The sequence below is a fragment of the Rhincodon typus genome, chromosome 38, assembly GCF_021869965.1.
Source record: "Rhincodon typus isolate 14 chromosome 38, sRhiTyp1.1, whole genome shotgun sequence".
Taxonomy (NCBI): Eukaryota; Metazoa; Chordata; class Chondrichthyes; order Orectolobiformes; family Rhincodontidae; genus Rhincodon; species Rhincodon typus.
Genome location: NC_063369.1, coordinates 502775 through 529914, shown reverse-complemented (window position 1 = coordinate 529914; position 27140 = coordinate 502775). Strand labels below are relative to the sequence as shown.

The following is a 27140-nucleotide window of genomic DNA, read 5'->3' as shown; positions in this document are numbered from 1 at the left end:
ACCCTATAGGCTGCACGCTATAGGTTATCATATAGACTCCTATTTCAGCTCTGTACTCCACATTATCATATCCATTATAACATTGTCTACCATATACATTGCATACTAAAGCTAATCATATATACCATCATATAGGCTGTATGCTATATGTTACCATAGATTGTAGTATAGATTAAAGACTATAGAGTATCATATATTCATAGAGAATAGGAGGTGGAATCGTCTGTTTGGCCCTTCAAACCTGCTTGCCATTCATTATGATCATGGCTCATGATCCAATGGCCTGTTCCTGCCATTCCCAGGAATCAGTCTGGTAAACCTTCCTGTACAGCAAGAACGTTCTCCCTCAGATAAGGAAACCAAAACTGCACGCAATACTCCAGGTGCTGCCTTACCAAGGCCCTGTTATAATTGCAGCAAGATATCCCTGCTTTTGTGCTTGAATCCACTTTCTATACGGGGCCAACATTTCTTTATCGCGACTTGCTGCACCTGCATGCTTACCATTCACTGACCGGTCAATTAGGATACCCAGGTCTCAATACACATTTTACTCTCTTGGTGATATGTGTGTTTCTGTGATTTTGGTGATTTGGGAATCTCTGATTTGGATGCTTTTGGTGATATGGGTATGTTTCTGATGTTGGTGTTATGGCTATTTCTTAGATTTTGATGATTTCGATAGTATAGGAATTTCTCTGATTTAGATGATTTTGCTGATCTAAGAATCTTTGATTTGGATATTTGTATCTCTAATATTAGATGATATGGGAACCTCCCTGATGTTAGATAATATGAGAATCTTTGATTTTGATGATACAGGAATCTCTGATATTGGTGATATAAGAACCTCTCTGATATTGGCAATATAGTGTCATACAGCATGGAAACAGACCCTTCAGTCCAACTACTCCATGCTGACCAAAATCCCAAAGTAAACTAATCCCACCTATCTGCTCTTGGCCCATATCCCTACAAACCTTATAAAAACCGAAAGAACTGTGGATGCTGTAAATCAGGAACAAAAACAGAAGTTGCTGGAAAAGCTCAGCAGGTCTGGTCACATCTGTGAAGAAAAAATCAGAATTAACGTTTTGGATCCGGTGACCCTTCCTCAGAACTGAGGACTCTTCCTTACAAACCTTGCCTGTTCATGTACTTATCTAAACGTCTGTTAAACATTGTAACTGCATCCATCACTTCCTCTGGAAGTTCATTCCACATACAAACCACTCTCTGTGTAAAAAAAATTGCCCCTCACATCATTTTTTAATCTTAAAAATACGTCCCCTAGTACTGAAATCCCCCACCCTAGGGAAAGACACCTACCATTCACCTTATCTATGACCCTCTATCAGATCACCCTTCAACCTCCTATGCTCCAGTGAAAAATGTCCCAGCCTATCCAGTCTTTCCTTATAATTCAAACCCTCCATTCCTGGTAACATCCTGGTAAACCTTTTCTGAACCCTCTCCAGCCAACAATATCTTTCCTATAACAGAGCGACCAGAACTGTACACAGTACACCAGAAGAGGCCTCACGAACATCCTATACAACCTCAACATAATGTCCCAACTCCTATACTCAAAGGTCTGAGCAATAAAGGCAAGCATGCTAAGCGCCTTTTTAGCCACTCTGACTACATGTGACGTAAACTTCAAAGAACCCCTAGGTCCTAATCTAAATAGCCATGAAGGGAGAGATGCATTATTTGAAATATCATAATATGTTTGGTATTGGTATAAAAACAGAAAATGGGAATTTCTCTGATTGTGGACATTATGTGAATCTCTCTGATTTTGGTTACATGGGAATCTTTGTGATATTAGTCATAAAGTCATGGAGCTGTACAGCATGGAAGCAGACCCTTTGGTCCAACTCATATATGCCTAAATAAATTGATTTCCATTTGTGAGCATTTGGCCCATATCCCTCTAAACCCTCCCTATTCATATATCCATCCAGATGCCTTTTATATGTTGTAATTGTACCAGCCTCCAACACTTTCTCTGGCAGCTCATTCCATACATGCACCATACAAAACATTGCCCCTTAAGTCCCTTTTAAATGTTTCCCCTCTCGCCTTAAACCTATGGCCTCCAGTTGTGGACTCCACCACCCTGGGGAAAAGACATGGACTATTCAGCCTATCCATGCCCCACATGATTTTATAAACATCTATAAGGTCACCTGTCAGCCTCCGATGCTCCTGGGAAAATACCTCCAGCCTATTCAGCCTCTCCCTGTAGCTCAAACCCTCCAACCCTGGCAACATCCTTCTGAATCTTTTCTAAACCCTTTCAACTTTCATAACATCTTTCCAATAGCAGGGAGACCGGAATTGAAAAGAAAGTCTTCCAAAAGTGTTGTAAACCCAAAATGTCGACTTTCCTGCTCCTCTGATGCTGCCTGACCTGCTGTCTTCCTCCAGCTCCCCACTGTATTAACCAATGTACTGTACAGCTGCAACATGACCTCTCAATTCTATACACAATGCACTGACCAAAATAGGCAAGCATACCAAATGCCTTCTTCACTGTCCTATCTACCTGTGACTCCATTTTCAAGAAACTATGAATCTGCACTCCAAGGTCTCTTTGTTCAGCAACACCACAGGACCTTACCATTAAGTGTATAAGTCCTGCCCTAATTTGCCTTCCCAAAATGCAGCACCTCACATTTATCTAAATTAAACTCCATTTGCCACTCCTCTGCCCATTGAAATCTGAGGAAGCTTTCTTTGCTGTCCACTACACCACCAATTTTGGTGTCATCTGCTAACCTTACCCCCTATATGCACATCCAAATCATTTATATAAATAACAAAAAGCAGTGGACCCAGCACCAATCGTTATGGCACACCGCTGGTCACAGGCCTCCAATCTGAAATGCAACCCTCCACCACCACCCTCTGTCTCCCACCTTTGAGCCAGTTCTGTATCCAAACGCCTAGTTCTTTCTGTATACCATGTGATCTAACCTTGCTAACCAGTCTGCCATAAGGAATCTTGTCAAATACCTTACTGAAGTCCATATAGATCATGTTCAATGCTCTGACTTCATCAACCCTCCTTGTTGCTTCTTCAAAAAACTCAATCAAGTTAGTGAGACACATCTCCCACACACAAAGCCATGTTGACCATCCCTAAGCAGTTTTTGCCTTTCCAAATACATGTTAATCCTGTCCCTCAGGGTTCCCTCTAACAACTTACCTACCACTGTTGTCAGGTTCACCGGTCTATAGTTCCCTGGCTTTCTCTTACCACCTTTCTTAAATAGTGGCACCACATTAGCCAACCTTCAGTCTTCTGGCACTTCACCTGTGGCTGTCAATGATACAAATATCTGAGCAAGGAACCCCACAATCACTTCCCTAGCTTCCAAGAGAGTTCTAGGGTATACCTGATTAGGTCCCAGGGATTTATCCACCCTAATATATTTTAAGCTGTCCAGCATCTCCTCTGTAATATGGACTTTTTCAAGATGTCGCTATTTATTTCCCCAAGTTCTCTAGCTTCCATCCCCTTCTCCACAGTCAACACTGATGCAAAATACTCATTTAGTATCTTCCCCATCTCCTGCGGTTCCACACAAAGGCAGCCTTGCTGATCTTTAAGGGGCCCTATTCTCTCCCTAGTTACTCTTTTGTCCCTAATGTATTTGTAGGATCCCCTTGGATTCTCCTTAATCCTATTTGCCAAAGCTATCTCATATCCCCTTTTTGCCCTCCTGATTTCCCTCATATCTATACTTCTACTGCCTTTATACTCTTCTGGATTCACTCAATCTCTGCTGTCTATACCTGACATATGCTTCCTTCTTTTTCTTGACCAAAACCTCAATTTCTCTAGTCAGCCAGCATTCCCTACACCTACCAGCTTTGCCCTTCACCCTAACAGGAACATACAGTCTCTGGACTCTCGTCTCTGTGATTTTGGATGACATGGTAATCTCTGTGATATTGGTGATATGAGAATTTATCTGATTTTGAATGATATGGGAATCTCTCTGATACTTCAAGAAAAAGGAGACATTTGGCAGGTATAGACAGCTGGAATTGAGTGAATCCCTTGAGGAGTATGACGGCAGTAGGAGTATACTCAAGAGGAAAATCAGGAAGGCAAAAAGGATTAAGGATGATCCAAAGAGTAGCTAGAGAGAGAATAGGCCCCTTAAAGATTTACAAGGCTATCTATGTATGGCACTATAGGAAATGGGTGAGATACAAAATTTCACATCACTGTTTACTTTGGAGAAGGATATTGAAGCTACACAACTTGGAGAAATAAATAATGATATCTTGAAAGGTGTTCATATTATAGAGGAGGAGGTGCTGGACATCTTAAAACACATGAAGGTGGAAATCCCTGGGACCTGCTCAGGTGTATTCCAGAACTTTGTGGGAAGTGAGGGAAGTGATTATTGCTCCCTCGCTGAGATATTTGCTTCATCAAAAGCCACCAGTGAGGTGCCAGAAAACTGGAGGGTGGCTAATGTGGTGCCATTATTTAGGAAAGGTGGTAAGGAAAAGCCAGGGAACTATAGACTGCTGAGCCTGACATCAGTGGTGGGTGCGTTGTTGGAGCGGATTGTGAGGGACAGGATTTACATACATTTGGAAAAGCATGGACTGATTAGGGATAGTCAACATGGCTTTGTGCGTAAGAAATCGTGTCTCACTAAATTGATTGAGTTTTTTGAAGAAGTGATAAAGAAAATTGATGAAGGTAGAGTGGTAGACGTGTCTATATGGACTTCTGCAAAGCGTTTGACAAGGTTCTGCATGATAGACTGGTTAGCAAGGTTAGATCACGTGGTTTCCAGGGAGAGCTAGCCATTTAGATACAACCTGGCTAGAAGCTTGGAGACAGAGGGTGATGGTGGAGGGTTGTTTTCTGGACTAGAGGCCCGTGACCAGTGGTGTGCCACAAGGTTCGGTGGTGTGTCCACTTCTTTTTGTCATTTATATCAATGATTTAGATGTGAATGTAGGCAGAATGGTTAGTAAGTTTGCAGATGACACCAAAATAGCTGGTGTAGTGGATAGTGAAGAAGGTTATCTTAAAGTACAATGGGACCTTGATTAGATGGGCCAAAGGGTTGAGGAGTGAATTAATGAACAACTATCCTTCATTGTCATGTGCATTTGATATAAAATACAGTGAAAAGTGTGTATCGGCACTCGTACATAAACGCCATTCACAGAATAAAATAAAAAAAGATTAAATTTAAAGAAAGTCTAATTTTTTCTTCTCCGCTGCTGCAGCATACTGCTGCCAGAGTCCCGCTCTGGGCTACACCAGTCCACACCATGGTGCTGAGAGAGTGTCCAGCTCTGGGCTACACCAGCCCACACCACACCACAGACAGTGTCCCGCTCTGGGCTACACGAGTCCACACCATGGTGCTGCAGAGAGTGTCCAGCTCCGGGCTACACCAGTCCACACCACACCACAGACAGTGTCCCGCTCTGGGCTCCGCCAGCCCACACCATGGTGCTGAGACAGTGTCCAGCTCCAGGCTACACCAGCCCACACCACACCGCAGAGAATGTCCAGCTCCAAGCTACACCAGCCCACACCATGGTGCTGAGACAGTGTCCAGCTCCGGGTTACACCAGCCCACACCATGGTGCTGAGAGAGTGTCCAGCTCCGGGCTACACCAGTCCACACCACACTGCAGAGAGTGTCCAGCCCCAGGCTACACCGGACCACACCACGCTGCAGAGAGTGTCCAGCCCCAGGCTACACCAGTCCACACCACGCTGCAGAGAGTGTCCCGCTCCGGGCTAACCAGGCTGACTGACAGTCTCTGCAGCCACGCTGCCTCTGAAAATGCCACCACTGCTCCAGAGTCAATCAAGCCACCTCCTGCCGAAGAGCTCCCTCTATCAGGTAAGTTTAAGAAGAAAAAGGGGTAGAAGGGAAAAAGAAAGAAAAATGTGGATCAGGAGGACAAGCCCAGGCACAGGAGCCCAAACATAGCCTACTCCTCTGCTGCCATTTTGTATAAATAATAGTGGCAGATGAAGTTTAATTTAGATAAATATGAGCTGTTGCATTTGGCAGGGCAAATCAGGCAGAACCTATACCACTTAATGGTAGAGTCCTGGGGTGAGTTGCTGAACAAGTGGACCTTGGGGTGCAGGGTTCCTTGAAGGTGGAGCCACAGGTAGATATGGTAGTGAAGGCATTTGATACACTTGCCTTTATTGGTCAGTGCATTGAGTATAGGAGTTGGGATGTCATGTTGCAACTGTTCGAGACATTAGTTACGCCACTGTGAAATTCTGGTCTCTCTGCTATAGGAAAGATGTTGTTAAACTTGAAAGGGTCCAGAAAAGATTTATGAGGATGTTGCCAGGATTGGAGGATTTGAGATACAGGGAGAGGCTGAATAGGCTGGGGCTTTTTTCCACGGAGGATCGGAGGCTGAGTGATGACCTTATAGAGGTTTATAAAATTGAGGAGCATGAATAGGGTGAGTAGTCAAGGTCTTGATCCCAGGTTAGCGGAATCCAAAACCAAAGGTGAGCGGGGAAAGATTTAGAAAGGATCGAAGTGGCAACTTTTTCACACAGAGGGTGGTGTGTGTATAAAATAAGCTATCAGAGAAAGTAGTGGAGGCTGGTACTATTACAACATTTAAAAGGCATCTAGATGGGTATATGAATACGAAGAGTCTAGAGGGATATGGGCCAAATGCTGGCAAATGGGACTAGGTTAATTTAGGATATCTGGTCAGCATGGACGAGTTGGACCGAAGGGTCTGTTTCCACGCTACGACTGTAATGATATGGGGATTTATGATTTGGATGATATGCAAATCTCTGATTTAGAGGATACGAGGTATCTCTGATATTGGTGATATGAGAATCTCTCTGATAGCAATGATATGGGAATTTCTCTGATTTTGGATGATATGGGAGTCTCTCTGATTTTGGATGATCAGGGAGTCTCCCTGATTTTGGGTGATGTGGGAGTCTCACTGATTTTGGATAATATGCAAGCCTTACTGATTTTGGATGATATGGGAGTCTCCCTGATTTTAGGTGATGTGGGAGTCTCACTGAAATTGGATGATATGCAAGCCTTACTGATTTTGGATGATACAGGAGTCTCTCTAATTTTGGGTAAAATGGGAATTTCTCAATCTCTGATTTGCGCTAGCTGACTGCCTAGACAACCTATCTTGATGAGACACCAACCAAGTTCGGTTGAGGCCTACATAAAGGCGCGCATGCGCCGGCTCCACAGTCATGTCGGCGGTGATGGCGGCCGATGCGGTGCTTGAGCGAAAGGTACAGCATCGGCCTTTTCTTATTGCTGTCAGCGGCGGGACCGCTAGCGGGAAGGTAGGTCGTCGCGCTGATCGTGGCGACTGTAGCCTGGGATTCGAGTGGGACTGTGTCTCGAGCGGTTTCGTCAATCCAGACTTTCGAAAACATCCGCATGGCGAGCAGGAGCAGCAATGTGCAGGCGCGGTACCGGCCTCCGGGGCGAGGGTGCGACGCAGGCGCAGTACCGACGCCGGCAGGGAGGGTGCGACGTAGGTGCGGTACCGACGCGAGCGGGGAGGGTGAGGGATGCACAGGCGCGGAACCGACGCCGGCTGGGTGGGTGTGACGCAGGCGCGGTACCGACGCCGGCTGGTGGGGGTGCGACTTAGGCGCGGGACCGATGCCGGGGGTGGGGGTGGAATGAGGAATGCGCAGGCGCGGAGAGTGAGGGATGCGCAGGCACGATGCCGGCCCTTATTTCCGGAATGGAAGTGAAAAGGCAGAATTGGGTTATGGGTTATTTTAGGCCTCAGTCACTGGGGACTTCTGAAGAAAAGCTGAGTAATAAAACAAATGCAAATAGCGTTTCTTTTTTCATCATTAACCTAGCTTTTTGGTGTTATGTGTGGTCTCGGGGAGTGTCTACCTAGGAACGCGCTAGGTTGAGGATAGACTGGACATGAGCAGCAGGAAGATGCTGTTCAGCTCTCAGTCATAAGAGGTACTTTGCCCCATTATCTGCTGCCATTAGCACAGACGAGCTGAAAAGCAAAGGCCTTCTTCCAAGGGTGAGTGAGTTCAAAATTAGAAGGTATATTTTTAAGGCGAGAGGAGAATTGATTTAAAATGGAGCGATGGGTCAACCTTTTCTCAAAGGGTGGTGTGCATATGGGAATGAACTGCCAGAGGAAGTGGTAGATGCGGGTACAGTTACAGCATTTAAAAGACATTTGAACAGGTACATGAATAGGAAAGGTTTAGAGGGATATGGGCGAAGGCTGGGCAAGTAGGTCTAGTTTTGTTTGGGAAACTTGGTCAGTGTGGACTGGTCAGACCAAAGGGCCTGTTTCTGTGCTGCATGACTCTACTGATCCCTTGCCTGTCTCTCACTTCAGAACATTGAGAAAGGCTGACTTGAAATGTTAACTCTGTTTCTGTCTCTGGCTATGTTGCTTTACTGGTATTATTACTATACTGGGGAGAAAGCCTTGGATGACTTCAAGACAAACTTCACACTAACAGCTGAGCTCTAAATTTTGAGCTTAACCTCTTACCAAAGGGCACAGTCTCTTTTTATTTTGGCTGTTGAATTTTAAAATTGTCTTAAAAGCATCAGTTAAATTCTAGCATAAAAATAGAAATTGCTGGAGAAAAATACACCTGGTAGCATCTGTGGAGAGAAAGCAGAGTTAACGTTTCAAGTCATGACTCTTCACAACCTTTCTTCAGAATTAGATTCTAGAACCTTCTCAATGATAGATGTTAAGCCATCTGGTCCATAGGTTACAGCTTTCTGCCTCCTGCTTTCTTGAACAAAGGTGTTATTTTTGTCATTTTATATCCTCTGGGGTCCCTTCTTTCAAAATGTTTTAAATTCTGAGAAGACCAGTGCATCTTGTATCTTTTTTTTTGTTGATTTCAAAAATATATTTTATTCATTAAGAGTCTTAGTCACAAATGCAGTTTGGCTCTGTACGGTAGCATATCAATAAAACAAACATTGGAGTTTGACTCTATCCAAACAAACCAAAGACATCTCTTTCTTGAACCAGACTATATTTATTTGCACTTGAGGGCCCTATAATTAATAGACCCGCCCATTTAACTTTGGCAGGAAGACCTCAGACAGTGGTCTTTCTCCCTGCACTTTGGTGGAAACTGCCCCAAGCTTTAGTGCGTCCCTGAGCACGTAGCCCTGGACCTTGGAATTTGCCAGTCTGCAACACTCAGTCAGGTCAGTTCCTTCTTCTGGAAGGCCAACCAGTTTTGGGCAGACCAAAGAGCATCTTTCACTGAGTTGATGATTCTTCAGGCACAGGTGATGTTCACCTCCGTGTGCATCCTGGGGAACACACCATTGAGCGCACAGTCCTGCGTCACAGAGTTGCTTGGGTCGAAGCTTGACAGAAACTACATCTTTCCCAGACTTCCTTTGCAAAGTAGCATCGAAGATCCTAGGAAGCAGACCATCCAGTTTTGAGGACTTGTCAACTTTCGGGTCCAGTAGTTTCCCTGCCATTTTATTCCTGATGGTGGTTACTTTAAGTTCATTCCCCCCATCACCTCTTGATTTTCGATTTATGTTTAAGAAGTTTTCTAAGATTTCTACTGTGAAGCTAGACATACGAAACTTGTTCAAAATGTCTGCTATATCTTTGTTTTCCATAATGAATTCTAAGTTGATCTGACTGAAGTACCACACCAATTTTAGTCACTCTTCCTATTCAGACACGTGTAGTACCACTCACTGTCTGTTTGTTTTTATACTGCTGCTTTTGCTCATATTCTGCTTTTTACCTCTTTATCATCTTTTAATTATCCTTTGCTGGTTTTAATGTCTGACCTACCACTAATCTTTGCAGATTTGTACATTTAATTTGTAATTTGATACTGTCACCTAGAAGGTTATTTACCACATGTGGTTTTGTGGTCATTTGCAATTTTAAATCCCAATTTTTAAAAAAAAAAAAAGCCAAATCCAACCATCTGCCATTTTGGGATTCCAACTTCTTCTGTCCCCAAAGTTACTAGATTTCTGGATTACTAGTCCAGTGACAATAACCATTACACTATCGCCTTCCCTGTGTTGCTTAAAGTCATTGATTATTGTGGCATGTCTTGCATGTCCCTTTTTTTTTCTTTTGAAGTCTGCTCTGTAATACACTGATTACTGTTAGGGAACCTGTAAACTACTCCAACAAATGGTATGTACCTTGCTACTTCTTTTCTCTGCACATAACTGTACACCTTGATAATTTCAAGTTGAGGTCATCTCTCCATGCTGAACTGATGCCACTGTTAATTCTCACAGCTGCTCTTTCACCTTTTCCTTGATTTCTGACGTAATATTGTGTCAAAACCCTTCATTAAGGTTCCAGCATTGATCGACTTTCAACTGTGTCTCTGTAATGCCAATCAGGTCATACAAATTTATCTCTGTGCTATCAGTTCATCTTTGATGCAGATGTGTGCAGTCTTTGGCCTTTTCTGCAGGCACATTCTTATCTTTTATATGTTCTTTGTAAGACCTGAATTCATTATTCAAAGTGGCATCGAAAACATTCGGAACTGCAAGTGTTTTACTTGCACTCCATCCTAATTGGCAGAAAAGTTAGTGAAAAGTCCCACCCTCCTCTTACTGTGCAAATAAATGTAATGTTTTATTCTTTTAGTGACTTCTGGACTTGGATTCCTAAATCGCTGTATTCCTTTACAATCCCTATGTTCTGAGCATTCAGGGAGATGGTAGTAGCTGTAATCCAGGAGTCCTGGGTCAAATCCTGTCAAGGCAGCCAGTGGCATTAAAATTCAATTAATAATTCTGGAATTGAAAGCCAGTCTGTCTGGTGACTATAAAGCTATCTGGTTCACTAATATCTTTTCAGGAAAGAAATCTGCTGTCCTTACCTGGTCTGGCTCACGTATGATTCCAGACCCACAGCAATGTGTTTGATTCCTCCCTGCCTTCTGAAATGTCCTAACAAGCCATTCCACTCGGGCAATTAGGTATTGGCCACAAATGTTTGCCATGATGCTGAAGCCCCCTGAAACAATGAGAGAAAAGAAATTCTCTACAAAAGCCATTGCTGTTGCTCTTTGGACTTAGTTTGAGGGTTCTCTTTCCAAATCTCTCAATGCCTTATCCTATCCCTCATTTTACAACAGTCAACATTTACAATATTTTGCAGTGTGCAGACCTAATTCTCTCATCAAATGTCACTTCCAGTTAGAGGCCAAGAGGAATTAGGTCAAAACACCACTTTCCATCGCTTTGTGATTGGATAATTGTGTACATGAAAGCATGACAAATAACTTGCAGATGTATAGAGTCATAGGTTATGGAAACAGATGTTTTATTCCAACTCATCCATGCCGACCAAACATCCCAATCTGACCTAGTCCCATTTGTGTGCATTTTGCCCATATCCCTCTTAAACCATTCCTATTCATGTACCCTTCCAGAAGCCTTTCAATGCTGTAGTTGTACAAGCCTCCACTACTTCCTGTAGCAGTTCATTCCATGCTTGCCCAACCCTCTGCGTGAATAAGTGACCCCTCAGGTACTTTTTAGATCTTTCCCCTTTTACCTTAAACCTGTGCCCTTTAGTTTTGGATCCCCCCCCCGTCCCACTACTGTAGGAAAAAGACCTTGGCTACTCACTCTATCCATGCCTCATGATTTTATACACCTCTGTTCGGCCACCCCTCATTCTATGACACTCCAGGGGGAAAAAAGCTGCAGCCTATTTAGCCTCTCCCTTTAGCTCAAACCCTCTAACATCCTTGTAAAGCTTTTCTGCACCCTCTCCATTTTAACAAATTTCCAATTCATGACCTCGCTGCGGAAGTTGAGCTGTTATGCTGTGCCAAACGTGCTGTCTTAAACTCGGACGTATAGTTGAATTTTGGATTGTTGAACATATTGTTTAATCTTCTGTTTTTTTTTGTTTTTTTAAACTACAGTCCTCTGTCTGTCAGAAAATCGTTGAGCTGCTGGGACAGAATAAGGTGGACCAGCAGCAGAGACAGGTGGTGATCCTGAGCCAGGACAGTTTCTATAAGGTGCTGACTGCAGAACAAAAAGCCAAGGCTAGCAAAGGGCAGTATAACTTCGACCATCCAGGTACCTACTTGTGTTACACATGGGAAGGGCAACAGGACAGAGATGATGAGGATGGATTGGTGGGTGGGTGTGTATGTATGGGTGAGTGGAGAGAAAAGTGGTTGTGGGGTCTGTGTTGGAGATTACAGGGAGGGGGCAGCATGGCTTTGGGAATTTGATAATTTGTGATTCTCAGAATGAAAGAGAGCCTGAAATTCTGCTTTGTAACTTTGAAACTCAAAGAGATGATGTAGCCTGGGGCAGGTTCTGAGCTGTGTGGCAGTGTGAGGGCCTCCTGCTAAGGGCTTGTGTGGTTGTAGTAGAGGGATCCTTTGTAGTGACTCCTCGGTTCAGTTTGCTGATTTTCCTCTTTTTTTTCTTTTTCCTCTTGTGTGCAGATGCTTTTGACAATGAACTGATTCTTCGTACCTTGAAAGATATCATCAATGGCAAGACAGTCTCAATTCCTGTCTATGATTTTATTAAACACTCTCGGTATGTATCAGAATGCATAGAATTATCCAACAAATCACCAACTGCCATTACGATAGCTAATGAAAAACCAAGGTTGTAGGATTTGGAAACAAAACTGGTTATTTGAGAGTCAGGCTATGGGGAATGGACTCGGAGTCTACTGTCCTGCTGGTAATGATCACCATTTCAGACAATGCACAATGTTTGGGTGAAGGAGGGAAGCAAGGCTTTGTGTTTCTGTTGGTCAATCACCCCATGCCACCTATAACTGCTGCTTTGTGGTGGGTGGCGTTTTTAATTGTCCAGGGCCCTGTAATTGAAGCCGGCCCTTTACTGGACAGGTGGTTGTGTCTGTTGACATTGAGTAAAGGCAGAAGTGATTCTCCCATGCTGGAATTTCTTGGACAAATAAACTGTCTCTTTAGTTAGTGTTCTACAAATGGGCATTGCCTGAGAAATTCACAAAAGCAAATAACCAATGTGTATTTAGGAGAGGGAAATAAGTTGGTGGCTGCTAATTTAGACTAATTGGGAGGCATATGTGCATCAGTGTTTGTACTATGGCCACCCCTTCAACATCACCTTTCAAACACCTGAACGCTGCTGTCTAAAAAGATGAGGGCAGCAGATTATTGGGAACACCATCTGCAAGTTCCCATCTAACCCCATATCATCCTGACTGACTGATTAGCACTGTTCTTTCACTTACTGTTCTCAATCCTGAAACAACCCTTAACTCTGTGGGTGTCTCTATAGCACGTGGACTGCAGTGGTTCAAGAAGAAGCTCATACCTCCTCCAAGGTAATTTGGGATGGGTCACAAATGCTGGCTCAGCCAGTGATGCCCACATGCTATTCACAAAAAGTGTCAAACTAAAGAGGGCTAATGATTAAATTAATGATTCTATCCAACTTTGATAGAGATTGGTCTGATTGAATGGGGGAGTAGTTTAGAAGAGTTAAATGTTCTTTGCTCATGTGGATTTGGTGTGAGACTAACTGAGGTGTTTTGTACACAGAAAGTCTGAGATGGTGAAGGTATATCCAGCAGATGTGGTCCTCTTCGAGGGAATCCTGGTTTTCTATTCCCAAGAGATTAGGGATTTGTTCCAAATGAAACTTTTTGTGGACACAGATGCAGATACCCGGCTATCCCGAAGAGGTGAGAGGGTTTCCTGAGGGCTGGTTAGCCTTGGTTTGAGACAAATCTAGGAGTTGGATACAATATTGAGCAGTTAGTGAATGGGATTGATTTGTTTCTCTTTCTGCACTCCCTTTGCTTCTCCAATTTCTGCATTTGGTCCCTCAAGACCATTTTCACTGGCTATAAAACAAAGAACTGCAGATGCTGGAAATCAGAATCTGCTGGAGAAACTCAGCAGGTCTGGCAGCATCTGTGGAGAGAAAGCAGGGTCAACATATCGGGTCTAGAATTCTGATGAAAGGGTCACTACTTGAAATGTTGACCCTGCTTTCTTTCCACAGATGCTGCCGGACCGGCTGAGTTTCTGGTTTTGTTTCATCACCTGGTTCCATGCTCTGGCCCTGAACCACCTCCTAAGCTGAGGAGCTCTAAGCTATAAGAGGGGGCCTAGCTTTGGGGATATTCTACACACAGACCTGTTCCCCAGTCTGTGTTGATGCAATGCTAATGTGGTCTTTTTTTTTTAACTTTAACTATTTTGTTTCCTATCTCCAGTGTTGAGAGACATCAACGAGAGAGGGAGGGACCTGGAGCAAATTCTGACACAGTACACCACCTTTGTAAAACCAGCCTTCGAGGAGTTCTGTCTTCCGGTGAGGAATTATTCAGAAGTAATTGGTTGGAGTGTGGGTTGGGGCTAGGGTGGGAGAGGTTATAGGTGAGTCTCATTCTTACCAATTAGCCAGCTGTAGATATATCGATAAGAGTGACCAACAGACACTCCTTGTGTCTTCACATTGAGAACACCCTCTGTCGTGTTGTGTGGCACTATCACCATGCTAAATAGGACAGACTTCAAATAGATCTAGCAACTCCAGACTGCACATCCAGGAGATGCTGTGGGCCATCAACAACAACAGAACTGTACTTTAACATAGTCTGTAACCTCATGGCCTGGTATATCCTAAAGTCAACCATGACAATCAAGCAGGGGATCAACCCTGGCTCAATGGAGAGTGCAGGAGGGTATGCCAGGAGTACCACCAAGCATACCTATAGATAAGGTGTCGACCTGGTGAAGCCACCAAACAGCATAAGCAGCAAGCAATAGACAGAGCTAAGCAATCCCACAACCAACGGATCAGATCTAAGCTCGGTATTCGGCCACATCTGCTCGTGAGTGGTGGTGCACAATTAAACAACTGAATGGAGGAAGAGGTTCCACAAATATCCCCATCCTTGATGATGGAAGAGCCCAACACATCAGTGCAGAAGGTAAATCTGAAGCATTCACCATAATTTTCAGCAAGCGTGGTAATTGGTCCCCAGCATTACACAGCCAATTCAATTCACTCCATGTGATATTGAGAAACCATTGGAGACACTGGATCCATCACTGACACTTAGTAGCAGCAGTGTGTACCATCTATCAAATGCATTGCAGAAATTCCCCAAAGATCCTCGGATTGCACCTTCCAAACCCACAATCAGTTCTAAATAGAAGGACAAGGACAAGGACAGCAGATCCATGGCTACACCACCACCTTCAAGTTCTCCTCCGTGCCACTCGCTATCCTGACTTGGAAATATATCCTGTTCCTTCACGTTTGCTGGGTCAAAATCCTGAAATTCCCTCCCTAATGGCATGTGGGTCTACCTGCAGCAGTTCAAGAGGGCAGCTCACCACCAAGGGCAACTAGGAATGGGCAAGAAATGCTGGCCAGCCAGCATTGCCCTCTTCCCACAAGCTTTTCAAAAAAAAAATTGAAGTTGAGCTGAGATCACTGATTTGAATTCTTTAAATTCAACAGATGCTGCTTTGAGTTTAGTTTAGTTTAAAATTTCTCTAAAAGTGAAGCTGGAAAGGTGCCTGGTCGGGAGCAGGAACCCTACAGTGAATTATTGCAGAAATGGTTCAAGGATAGTGAATGAGAAGCAGCCAGAGCTGAATATAAGAACATGAAGACTAGGAGCAAGTGGAGACAATTCAGCCCCTTGAGCTTGCTCCACCATTTAACACGATCATGGCTGATCTCAACTCCACTTTCCTGCCTGGTCCCTATAACACTACTAGTTAAAAATCTGTCTTGTCTCCTCCTTGAATTTACTCAATGTCCTGGCATCCACCACACGGGTAGTGAATTCCACAAATTCAGACACTTTGAAAGAAGTAAGTTCAGCTCACCTATTTAAAATTTGCCACGCCTTACTCTAAAACTATCGCCTCTCTTTCTAGATTCCCTCACATGAGGAAACATCTGCTCCACATCTACCTTATCAATCCCCTTCAGCATCTTGTATACCTCAGTTAGATTCCCTGTCAGTCATCTACTTAAACTACTCGGTCTGTCTTCATAAGACAAATCCCTCAATCCAGTGAACCTCCTTTAAAGCTTCCAATGCAACTACATCTCTCCTGAAGTAAGGGGACCAGAACTGTACGCAGTACTCCAGGTGTGGTTTCACTAGTGCCTTGTACCGTTTCAGTAACAGTTACTTTTATTCTTTTTTTTTTTCCCTTTTTTTAGCAGTAAATGCAAAATTCACCATATGAGAAAGAGCTGTCACTATTTGTGCTCTCATTCACAGACCAAGAAATATGCAGATGTCATCATCCCCAGAGGAGTGGAAAATTTGGGTGAGTAGAAAGATCATAATAACTTCTCCCCCATCCCTCATTCAAAGCTGTATGGCTGTGCCAATGTGAAGGATCCGTGTAGAACTTTCTACATGAGGGTGGAGGGGCTTTATGTGAATGGGATGACGCATGAAGCAAGTGTGTAGGGAATAGGAGATTAAAGACAATAAGAGGTGGTGGGAGGAGGAATGCCTTCTGGAATGCTGGGAGCTACACTGCTGCAGTTTATTAGAAATGGATCAGTGGAGTTTGATTTTCTGCTCCCTCTGTCTCTTGCAGTTGCCATAAACTTGATTGTGCAGCACATTCAAGACATCCTGACTGGTGGTCTGACCAAACGCAATAGCTGTGTGAATGGACACACTGTGCCCCGAATTCGACATACATCAGAGTCTAGCTCACGCCCGCATTGACCCTAACAACAGACAGGGGCAGGAGCAGGATCAGTATTATTCAGCTCCTGGGTCATAGGTGGACTCAGTGTGTGGATGACCAAGCTTCTTCTTCTTCCTCTTCTTACAGACTCATTTAACGATGGGCCAATGGTTCTGTCTCACCACATGTATCTGATGGAATTGAGTTTTAGGGGCCTGTGTCCTTTTGTACAGTAATGTTTCAATATGTACCCAGAGTCAGCACTGAATGTCTCTGTCTCTGACACCAGTGAGTGGATATTGGTCCCATGATTGTGCTAAGTGTTGCGCTTCCTGCTATATTTTTTTCCCTTGTGATTTGGGTTTGGTAAGTGGGACAGTTTGCAAAGCAACCCCTCTCCTCCCTGACCCACATTGCTTGTGATTTTGATATCCCCTTTTCTTGTACTGGATTGATTACCTTGACCTACTTTCCTCTGAGTAACTCCACAAGATCTCATCCTGAAGGTGGCTGTATGTTAATTTCTCCCCCAGGCTGTGTGGTTGAGAGTCTGCATTGTGGTCACAGCTTTTGTTAATTTTCAATTCTGAAATGATGTCAGTATTCCCTTGGAAACTTGTCTGAGCTGCTCTAATCTGTACAGCAAGGATATTACTTTGTCAGTGTCAGCTTGAATTCTCTGCATGACCTGATTTCATCCCTTTTTTTTTTATTGTCAGCTGATTTCACTACCTGGGCTCTCTAAATACTCCTGTCTTGTCTTCTATGTGGTGCCTGCTGCTACTACAACTATAGTGTCACTGCCAAGTGAGGTTTATACCTTTTAATCCACTTCTTAATGCCTAAAAACCATGAGAAATAACCCCAATATTGACATCAAGAAATGTGATTACACTGTTGGAGTGAATTATTGGGAGGCCCTAAGGTTGTGATTAGTGCCACTTATAAATACCAGCCTTTTCTCAATGATACTACTGACCAGCAAGTCAGGAAGAGGAGGAGCCCAGTCTACAGTTCAATGAGATCATAGCTGATCTACACCATGACTCCATAATCCTTTAGACTCTTGATAGCAAACACTCTTGATCTCTAATTTAAAAATTGATAATTGCACTCATCTCATACTTTTATGTAAAAGTTTCACTTTTTTTTTATTTTTTGTGTAGAAGTGTTTCATAACTTTTTTTCTCCTTTCTCTGAGTGAATTATCTGGTTTTGACTTTTTTTACGGTTATGTCTCCTTGTCATAGCTTTGTTAGTAGAAAACATTTACTTCTATCTAGCCTGTCAAATATCATCAAATTTTCATAGTCATACAGCACAGAAATAAACCCTTTGGTCTAACCAATCCATGCTGGTCATAATCCCAAACTAAACTAATCCCACCTGCCAGCACTTTGCCCATATCCCTCCACACATTTCTTTTTCATGTACTTATCTAAATGTCTTTTTAAATGTTGTAACTGTATCCACATCCATCACTTCCTCAGGAAGTTCATTCCACACATGAGCCACTGTTTTTTAAAAAAAACAAAAAAAATTGCCCCTAATGTATTTTTTAAATCTCTCTCTTGCTCTGTTATCTTTTTAAAAATATGCCCCCGAGTCTTGATTTCCCACCCTAAGGAAAAGACACCTTTTTTACTTTTACCTTCTGTATTCCATGGAATACAAGTCTTTTTTTAATGTAATTTCTCATGACCTAACCCTTTGAAGTCTAACATCATTCTGCTCAATCTCTGCTAGTATAGGGCATTGTATCCTTTTTTTTTTTTTGGGGTGACAGACTTGTCTTCTCTGACAAATTCCAGCACCACCATTCCCCCACTCACATTCAATCTCTCCCAGTGCTCTGGGTGTGCTGAGTATCTTTCAATTTCACTTGCTTTGTGTACCTTCGCTCACCCAAAAGGCTGTTAATTGAGTTAGGTCTACTCAGTATTGGAGAGATAATGGTTGAGCCCCAGCCCTTATCACCAAGGCCCATTGAACAGTAGGCAGGAGCATTTGCTGATTTACACTTTCCTGATCCAAGACTGCTCAGATGTTTGATTCCAGGTGCTCGATGTAGTCATTAAATAAAAAGTAGCTATTTTTGATCATATCTTGGATTTGGCTGATCCAATTCTGTGATTGGGAGACTCTCCCAAATGCTTGGATCTCCCTGGTTTCCTGTCTCTGATCTGCAATGTCTGTGTGGAATGTGCAATTACCTGTATTGCTACTCTTTAACAGGTTAACCGTCACTCCTTGAAAATGATGCTCCGTTTCACTTTGTATGTCAGTGAAACCCAAGCTGGAAGAATCAATATCAATGTGGGCCCTCTATGATCACATTTTATTGGATGTTAATTGCAACTAAAGTTGTTTAAAATGCTGAAATTCAGAAAATGAGCACATAAAGTATGTCTCCAGTTCATTGCTGGTGGAGTTCCTTCATCTCTCTGTTTAACCCTGAAACCCACTGGTGGGATTGGTGATCTGTATGAAGTGGTCCATTGCATAATCTGCCTATGGTGTCATCTGTACTTATTTCATGTTTGGTGATGTAAGACGACATTAATCTTTCAACACAAAAGCAAACTGTTTGTGATACCAGCAGATGGTCATGCTGGATGAGTTAAATTCCAGTATGAAACATGGCTTGATAGACCATGAGTGTTTGTTTTTGCTGTTTGGTTACTATGGAAGTTAGTCATTTAACATGGTCAAAACAGACTGCCGACGTACTGTTAACAAAAGAATATCAAAATCTATTTTGCACAAGAGAAAAAAATTATTGCATTTAATAACAACTGTTTGAAAGGGTCTTATTACACATCAAAAAAAATTCAACCTGTTATCCCTCAAAAGCAACCTTACAGATATGTGCTCTTCAGTGAAGAGTCCCGTATTTCTCATTTAAAGTTCCTTTCCAGGGGCATGACTTTGCAGATTTTGCAAGAAACAAAAGTAATCAATCAATGCATTTATTTAGAAAATGTCTCTTCCTGAAACCTTCAACTAGCTAATACAGCTCGATTATTTCTTAATCTTTTTGTTTCTGAAGCTTTTCTCTTATTAACACTCAAAACACTTGAACGCCTTTTCTTCTGCCCTGACTATTCTATAGACTGCTAAACTGCACACTGCTGCAAGTGTGGGCCTTTCTTATTACTGGAAGAAAAACTGCACTTTCACTGATCTTCTAGATAGAATTAAGTTATTTAATAAAGACAGAATTATCACATGTCTCCTTGAGCTGTAGAACACCACCTTCTCTTGTTGCTAAGGCACTAAACTAATCACCTCAAAGGTTCTAAAAGCCTCACTTTAGTTGCATGTAAACGAAATTTCGGGTGTTCTGGCATCACTCTTTGACCTTAACAAATTGAGGTTTAAAAAGGGAAAACCCACAATATAGGAACACAAATTACACTTAACAGCTATAGATGGTTCTATCCACTTTAGAACCAAGTTTCCAAATGATGAAAGTATGAGTTGTCTTCTCATTCTGCGTGTGCTGGAAATCCGGAATGAAAACAAAAGATGCTCAATACTCAGCAGATCTGGCAGCATCTAATTGAAGGGTGAAATGTCATGTTGTGAAAAGATCAAACTTGAAATGCTAACTGTTTCTTTTCCCCATAGATTCTATCTAACCTGCTGATTTAACATCACAAACTGGCTAAAGTAAAGAATCTGTGCCAAATGCCTTTTGTGGTAATATAGTGTCTCAGGGTGAGAAAGGAATATGGAATATATGTATTTGGTGCTTGAGTTTCAATTGATCAGTGTGTGTGGTTTGAGCTATTAGACTGACATGGCACTGACAGTGTGTGTTTCAATCCTAGTCCTCTTCTGTATTGTCCTGCTGTTTGATTCTGATGCAGCACTGCTTTAGACACTGTCATGGTAATGTTATCATATCACTTAACAACTGGGCAGCTGCCACTCTCACTACTTCTGATTCCAGCCCACCTTGCTGCCTACATGGGGTTCCTTTGTGAGTTGAGGGTGGATGGGGTTGAATAGATGGAGGTAATTGCAGGAAAAGTACAGTGGGTGGGTTGTGAGGATTAAACTTATTGCTTCTTGAGCAGCTTTGACCTGAGATCACTGCTCTGCTTGACCTTGATCTCTTGCACTTGAAGCTTATTACTTAAAATAATCTTTCAAAAATAAAATTGCATGTTAATGGGAAGCCTATTACTTATAATTTGTTAAAAATAAAATTTGTTTTCGTTCACGGATAGGAATGTGTCTGAACAATGAAGAGTGATAAGAAAGAACAAACTCTGATTTTTTTTTGTTGTGGGATTTGTAAAGGAAGGAGAGCTGACACGTGTGCTCATTCCTAGTAGATGTATATTGTGTGAGTGAGTATTTATGAAAGTCAAATTTTTAAAAAATCTTGCAACTTTGGACAACGGTTGCATGATAAATTCTTTCTAAATAATGGACTAATGGAGCAGTGACTGGAGAGCCAGAAGTAAGGGTATCCTGGTCTACCCTGATCGCTGAGAGGTTTGGGGGTGGGGGGAGAGAGTGTGAGCGATGATCTCTTCTCTTTCTCTGAGGAATGCTTATTCCTGGCAGCTGAGATCAACATTCTCTGCTCTCCTAGGTGCAGCCCTTTTTAAAGCCATCTCCTGTTTTGTTTGTTTGTTTGTTTGTTTGATTTTTTATTACACAATTGAAATAGCAGCCTACCATTCTGCCTGTGTCTGGACATTATTCAGATCAGTCATGAGGTAGTCACCACTATTGCTTTGCGCTAAATAAAATGTTCTTAGTGGCAGATGGCGTTTTAATTTGGATAAATGCAAAGTATTGCATCTTGGTAAAACCAAGAAAGGGCACAACTTGTACAATAAATTGTACAGACCTGGAGGTTCGGGTACATAATTCTTTGAAACTTGCATCACAAGTAGACAGTGTGGTTAAGAAGGCCTCTGCACATTTGCCTTCATTACTCAGTCCTTTGATTTTAGGAGTTGGAATGTCTTCTTGGGGTTGTACAGGTCATGGGTGAGGCCTCTTCCAGAATACTGTGTTCCAGTTGCCCCGCTACAAGAAGGATAATATTAAATTGGAGCGGGTTCAGAAAAGATTTACCAGGATGTTGCCAGGAATGGAGGGTTCATTATAAAAATGGACTGGATAGGCTAGGACTTTTTTCACTGGAGAGTAGGATGTTGAGGAGTGACCTTTTAAAGATTTATTTAATCACGAGGGGCATAGACAAGGTGAATAGCAAGGGTCTTTTCCTTAGGGTAGGGGTGTTCAAAACTAGGGGTCATATTTTTAAGGTGAGAGGAGAAAGGTATTTTTCATTTGAAAAGGACATGAGGGGCAACTTCTTTACACAGAGTGGTTCATGTGTGGAATGAACTGCCAGAAGAAGTGGCGGATGTATGTACAGTTAGTGTTTGAAAAGATATTTGGATAAGTTCATGAATAGGAAAGGTTTGGAAGGACATGGGCCAAGCAAAGGCAGGTGGGACTTGTTTAGTTTGGGAGCATGGTCAGCATGGACTAGTTGGACTGAAGGTTCTGTTTCCATGCCCTATGACTCTAAGAATAAAAGAGACTTTGCTCTTATCACAGCTCATATTGTCAAAACTTTCTTAATCTGTCCTGGGTTTGATGGCTGAGATTCTCTGTGCTGTATGTGGGTGCATTGTGAATCTTCATTTTTTCTTTACCAGAACTTGAGATTGTTTAGTGGCTGTGATACATGATGCACTTGTTTACTTCTGTGAAGAGTAAAGCACTTCTTAAATATAAAATAATTTAAACTCTGTGCCATGATTAGCTTCCTCTTCAAGAATGGAGGAAACTGAGCTGACCAGATCTGAACAGCTGGCTGATGTGGTATTTATGGTCTCGACAGTAGCTGGTTGTTCCTGACTGCCAAGTATGGCTTCATGATTAAAATTTCTCTTTGCAGTGTCATTCACCATCTCCATATTGCCACCTGGCTACTCCCTTGTTGACTCGAGATTCCTATTTGAGTCCCAAATGAGACACTCCTTTCTCTCCAGTTGAATGCTGTGAAGTTTGAAGCTTATTGCCTTGAGGTCCTTGAGCACATATACTTCTCTAGCCACCATTCTCTCCTACCCCTTGGTCATCATCGGATGCTGAATGATATTCTTCCAACTTTGCCATATCACCATTCTAGCTGACACCATTACTGAAACTGCTGTCCAACTTCTATTTTCCTCATCTTCTGTCTTTCCCCACCATACGTTCAGCAGCCCATCCCGTGCCCTTTCTACTCCCTCTAGAGTGATACTGCTACCAAACACCACATGCCCTGCTATTGAGCATTTGGCAGGGACTGTTCCCTCCACAACATTCTTGTCCGCTCTTCCCATACACGACCATGAGCTGCATTAGATATCATTTTATATCCTTCCCCGACATTTAGACTCCAAACATACCAGGTAAAACGGTATTTGCTTCTGCTTTTAGTGTAGTCATTGCTCAGTCTGTTGTATCCATGCCCTTTTGGACTTCTGTTTTCTCCCCCTCTTAGAATTCTAACTCCTAATTTCTCATTTCCAGTTGTCTGAACTGTAACACAAGGTTCACTGATAGATCTGACATATTACATGGCACCTCTACTCCTATTTAAACCAAGTGATAGTAGAATAATAAAATCCTTGTGGTGCAGAAGCAGGCCATTTGGCATGTTGAGTCCTTGAATCTGAAATTTGGATAAATGTTTGGTGTCTTGAGTACCCACTCTCAGTTCCAAAATCCAATTTCAGGTGGACGTTGTCTACGTTTAAAGATCCTGCTAAGATTTCAAGGTCGAGCCCCTAATTACATTATGACAACAGACCAAACCAAATTAGTCTCCGTATCCCCGGATTTGTAGCACAGTAAAATCAAAACATCCAATAATTTCTAAGCAGCCTTTACAAATAACAGATACTCGATACACTTAATAAAAATTGTTGTTTCTTTATTAATAATGAAAATTTAGCAGAACATGGATAAACATGGATAAGTCAATCTACATACTATCAATAATCTAAGCCCAGTCTTCTTTAACTACCACCCACATTCTCAGATAGACAAGGCACAGATAAGGGATAAATTTAAAGAATTTAATTTGCCAATTCAATGATCTCATGGTGGGTATGGCTTCAGAAATTCTTGACCAATGTTTTATATTCCAGTCCCATCGAGTTATATCTTGCTTGAATTTCAAAGTCACCAACTCATGCAAATAGCGTCTGCAGACTGCCGAAGATGTACTTGGAATTCTTTCCTTGAAGCCTTCAACAGTTCTTTAACTGGGTATCAAATTAGAGAGAGACTAAAACTCAAAATTGCTTCCGTTACAAAATACTGCACGTGCACAACCTTCTGCCTAAAACCTAAACCAAACCCATTCAAACTATGGACTTCATCCTTTTCTGATGAAGGGTCTAGGCCCGAAACGTCAGCCTCTCTGCTCCTATGATGCTGCTTGGCCTGCTGTGTTCATCCAGCCCTGCACCTTGTTGTCTTGGATTCTCCAGCATCTGCAGTTCCTACTATCTCAAACTATGGTTTTGTTTTTCTTTTCAACATTCTCTGTGAAGGGCTGACCAGCAATGTTCTACCCTTGATTGACCAATTCAACATCCAACTAGCTGCTAGTCTCTGAGAAACCCATCTTGCTGTTGAAAAGTCTATAATATTCCAGGAGCTGCAATTATCTCTCCAGGCCAGTCCCATAAACATCAGTTTGTTATGTTCTCTCTCTTCCTTTCCAAAATGAGTTGCTGGTCAAAATCTGACTTCAACTCTCAAATCCAAACCAAAAATTTGAAAAAAAAATGATGGTCTCAAGACATTTGAAGGCCTGAATTGAAACTGCCCTAACCCTGACACTCCCTAATATTCTACTTCCTAATATTCTACTTCCTAATTCCCTCCTGTGTAAAAATGTCTTTTTTTTTCCTTATGTGGCCATTGTGACTTTGGCCAATCATTTCTAATCTGTACCCTCTGGTTCTGGTCCTGTACACTGCTGGGAAATTTTTTCTTCCCTTTTTACTCTGTTCAGATCCTTCATGATTTTGAACACCTCGAACAACTTCCTCTTCATCTCCAAGGAGAACGGTCCTAGTTTTTCAAATGTATCTATGTAACTGAAGTTCCTCATTCCTGAATCGTTCTCCTGAATCTTTTATCATGAATCGTCCCAATGTATTCGCCCACCCTTCCAACTGTGTGCTACCCAGCATTGGACATCATACTGCAAGTGAAATCAAACCGGTGTGTTTTATGCACTTATCATCATTTCTCTGGTACTCCATGTCCCTATTTATAAAGCCCAAAATTTGGTCTGCTTTATTAACCACCTCAACCTGTGGTGGCACTCAATGATCTGCATATTCACCTCCAGATCCGTCTATTCTGGCACCACTTTAGAATTGCGCCCATGATTTTGTGTTGCCTCTTCTGTCATTAAACTAATAACCCAGAACCCCAGGCTAATGTTCTGGGACGTGGGTTCAAATCCTACATTGGCAGATCGAGAAATTTGATTTTTAAAAATATCTTATTTTGAAAGCCAGTCTGAAACCAGAATGACCACTCAGCATCAATCTAGGTGCCAGAAATAAGAGTGACAGGCCCTGCAAAGTCCTTCTCACTAATATCCATGTCGCGGTATTAAAATTGGGAGAGATGTTCCACAGACTAGCTGAATAACTGCCTGACATACTCATACTCATCTGCATGACACAGTAACCAGAGGAGGTGGCAAAGTATTGCACAGTGTAGTGATTGGAAGCAGGTGGACCTCGATAACTGTGAGGTTCTTGATTGGGGTTGTTAACCTGGGCCAGTCAGGAAAGCCCTGGCTGACCAATATGACTAGGAGATGAGAATCTCCTCAGTTCAGGGGACTGACTCCGAGCTGGCTGGCTACAGCCTGTGTAGCGTGCGCACGGAAATAAAGGGTGTTTTTGGTGGCAGGGCACCAGCCTCCGTGCAGTTATTTCACACGGAGAATTGGTTGGGAGCCCTCAATATTGACTCTGGACTCCATGAGGTCTCATGGCATCAGGTCAAGCACAGGCAATGAAACTTCTTGCTGATCACCACATACCACTCCACATCTTGGCCTTTGTTTATGAATCAATGCTCCTTGTTGAACACCACTTGGAGGAAGCACTTGGGGTGGCAAAGGGCAGCAGGTAGTCTGGATGGGGAATTTCAATGTCCATCAGCAAGAGTGGTTTGGCAGCACCAGTATCAAGTTCAACCATGACTGTGTAAAGTAGCAGAGCAGGTCTGAAGGGCCATATGATCTATTTTTGTGTCCTGTCAATGTTATTTACATGTTTGTTTCTTGATGCATTTCCACTTCCTTTCAATTGCTCCACTTTTTTTCGTTATTTCATATTTCCTTCTTTTGACATGATCACAGATCATCCATTCTTATCACGCCACTTAATAATTATTCCTGCTCCCGACCTGCTTTAAACCTGTATTACAGTATCTTTCACTTAAACCACTTCTACTGAAATGTTAACTGTGTTTCTTTCTACAGAGGTACTGTCTAAATACCTGAGGTTTTTCCAATATTTTGTTTTTTCAAATTTCAGATTTTCTTCTGGATTATTTTCCAGTTGTTTTTATGCATCTTTCCTGCTGTATGGTACAATGCTGTGTATCTGGGTGTGTACTCAGCTTCGTCTGTTCGCTTCCTCATCAGTAACAACAGTGAAGGGAGGGTGGAAGCATGACCTCATCGATCTCCAATCGGTTCTGTTCGTTGATGACTGACGAGCAGGAGAAGCCAATGAAGGGTTAGGAATGCGGGCTAGCTTTCGGAACGCAGGGGAGCGAATCAGTGACGGATTCAGGTTGATCGACAGGGACCTTAGCCAATGCTTGGTCATATGGGTGGTGACATCTGACGGATGGCCCATGTGCCCATTCAGATTGAGAGATGTTGTAATTGACGGAAGAATGTCCAATTCAATTGGTCCAGGTTGGGTGACGCACACAGGAAGGCGGCATTCAATGGGTAGGCCGTGTGATGAATGGCTTAGATTCGGATGATTGACGGTAGATCTGGCGAGTTGGATGTGGCCGGTTATCCGGCGGGCCTAGGGTGTGATCGGAAGCGCAGGCCGCAGGCGCTGGGAGTGAATCAATCCCCGAGCGGCGCCATGGGGAACCGGGGGATGGAGGATCTGATCCCGCTGGTTAACAAGCTGCAGGACGCTTTCAGCTCCATCGGTCAGAGCTGTAACCTCGACCTGCCGCAGATCGCCGTGGTGGGCGGGCAGAGCGCCGGCAAAAGCTCGGTGTTGGAGAACTTCGTCGGCAGGTGGGGGCGGGGGGAGGGAAGAGAGAGTGACTGTGTAAACGGGGAGGGGGAGGGATGAAGTGTGTGTGTGTAAACGGG

General features: G+C 42.8%; 2 protein-coding genes across 15 annotated transcripts in view; both read left to right on the top strand.

Moving 5' to 3' along the window:
• The first annotated feature begins 7229 nt into the window (after positions 1-7229).
• Positions 7230-19519, top strand: LOC109925380 (uridine-cytidine kinase 2-A-like). 4 transcript variants are annotated; one of them, XM_048618047.1, is made up of 7 exons: positions 7230-7357; positions 11966-12125; positions 12503-12599; positions 13598-13740; positions 14278-14375; positions 16312-16360; positions 18971-19519. In XM_048618047.1, exons 1-7 carry the CDS (start codon positions 7262-7264, stop codon positions 18973-18975), a joined length of 648 nt encoding a protein of 215 aa, XP_048474004.1. In that variant the 5' UTR covers positions 7230-7261; the 3' UTR covers positions 18976-19519. The 4 variants fall into 4 exon arrangements, with proteins under 4 accessions (XP_048474004.1, XP_020380912.1, XP_048474002.1 ...); XM_020525323.2 differs by having other exon boundaries at positions 16640-19519; XM_048618045.1 differs by having other exon boundaries at positions 7270-7303; positions 16640-19519.
• A 7276-nt stretch (positions 19520-26795) lies between these two features.
• The window catches only part of dnm2a (dynamin 2a), a 67893-nt gene continuing 67548 nt past the window's right edge, over positions 26796-27140 (top strand). For 6 of the 11 annotated variants that reach the window (XM_048618042.1, XM_048618041.1, XM_048618044.1 and 3 more), the window contains exon 1: positions 26797-27062. In XM_048618042.1, coding sequence (XP_048473999.1) covers positions 26902-27062 — 161 coding nt within the window. In that variant the 5' untranslated portion in view covers positions 26797-26901. Of the gene's footprint in view, positions 27063-27140 lie in introns of all 11 variants that reach the window. The other 5 variants (XM_048618040.1, XM_048618043.1, XM_048618037.1 and 2 more) reach the window with 2 other exon arrangements.